A 1,381-nucleotide genomic window follows, 5' to 3' on the forward strand; every position below is an offset into this window, starting at 1 on the left:
TGCACGGCATCCCGGGTTAGAATCGACCCTAGTTTGAGTGGGAGGATCAGGTGCAATGTGATTGCACACTTTCGCTGTGCTGCTGCACCTGATCACCCACCATCTGATGTTGAGCCCCACAGCTGACAGGTTGTATCTCAAAGACACCATTTTTGAGATACAGCCTGTCAGCTGTGGGTTCCAACATTAGATGGTGGGTGATCAGGTGCAGCACAGCAAAAGTGTGCAATCACATTCCACCTGATCCTTCCTCTTAGGATGGGGTTTTTTCCCTTGGCCTAGCTAAGAAATTAAAAAATAAAAAACAAACTAATACTAAAGATTTTCGAGTAAAGAATCAAACTGTAGCTTATTACCTGGCATCTGTGATTGGATTCTCAATGTCTCGGATCCATCTAAACCCTTTCTTAAGCACACTAAACTATGAAGCTCCATATTATCAGCAATTAAATTCAAATACCCACTGACTAATGAGCTACTCTAGGGGCATATATCAAATATTTGATTAGTCACACTATTTTTTATCAGTAATCTCTTCAAATACCACCAGTCCTAGCTTTCTAGAGTGACTTTTCCCGGGCGAGAGAGAGAGAGAGAGAGAGAGGTAACCATGCATTCTCATGCTAAGGGTGTCACCATTCTCTCTCTTCTGGTGGCCTTCATTTTCATTGCCTATGCAGATCTCTCCATGGCTGTTGCTGGTGAAGCGGATGCTATGGTCAGTGAAGAGCTCACACAGGGCTTACGGTGGCAAAGTCGATTCCTTCGCAGCAAGGTTGAGAAGGGAACAAGGTGTAGTGCAACTAAGAACAATGTGTGCCGTGGGCTTTCTCTCTCTCATGGCAAACAGCTCCTCCAATGCTGCAACAGTCATTGTGCAGACGTGCTTAGTGACAGGAACAACTGTGGAGGCTGTGGCATCAAATGTGGCTTTGGTATGCTTTGCTGCAATGGTTTATGCAAGAACATAGCATATGATGTCAATAACTGTGGCAGCTGTGGAAAAAAGTGCAGGAATGGAACCAAGTGTGCTTATGGGACATGTGGGTATGCTTAACTTTTAAGTGGTTATTCTAGAGAGAGAATGTAGATCAATGGGGGAACAAATCTGGGGGAATATGAGAATATGTAGGTTCCCCAATCTTTTTTCAGACATGATTCTTGAGCAACTTGTCTGATAAATAAGGGTTTCATATGGGTATACATGGGGATAGTAAACATTTGGTCTAATTAATAAGGACGATGGTGGCTGTTATTGATATGGATTAGACATCTTGTCTATCAATGTAAGATGATGAGTTGATCAGTTTGATGTATTCTTCAATTAGACATCTTGTCAATCAATGTTAGATAATGAGTTGGTCAGTTTGATTTATTCTTC

At 42.2% G+C, this 1,381-nt stretch overlaps 1 protein-coding gene across 1 annotated transcript; it reads left to right on the forward strand.

Moving 5' to 3' along the window:
- The first annotated feature begins 610 nt into the window (after nt 1-610).
- GRI (Stigma-specific Stig1 family protein) lies at nt 611-1,057 on the forward strand. The gene has a single exon (XM_090000919.1). The coding sequence runs from the start codon at nt 611-613 to the stop codon at nt 1,055-1,057; it is 447 nt and encodes a 148-aa protein (XP_089857045.1).
- Nucleotides 1,058-1,381: the final 324 nt, after the last annotated feature.

This window comes from Nuphar pumila, chromosome 3 (genome assembly GCF_984573655.1).
Source record: "Nuphar pumila chromosome 3, dmNupPumi1.hap1.1, whole genome shotgun sequence".
Lineage (NCBI taxonomy): Eukaryota > Viridiplantae > Streptophyta > Magnoliopsida > Nymphaeales > Nymphaeaceae > Nuphar > Nuphar pumila.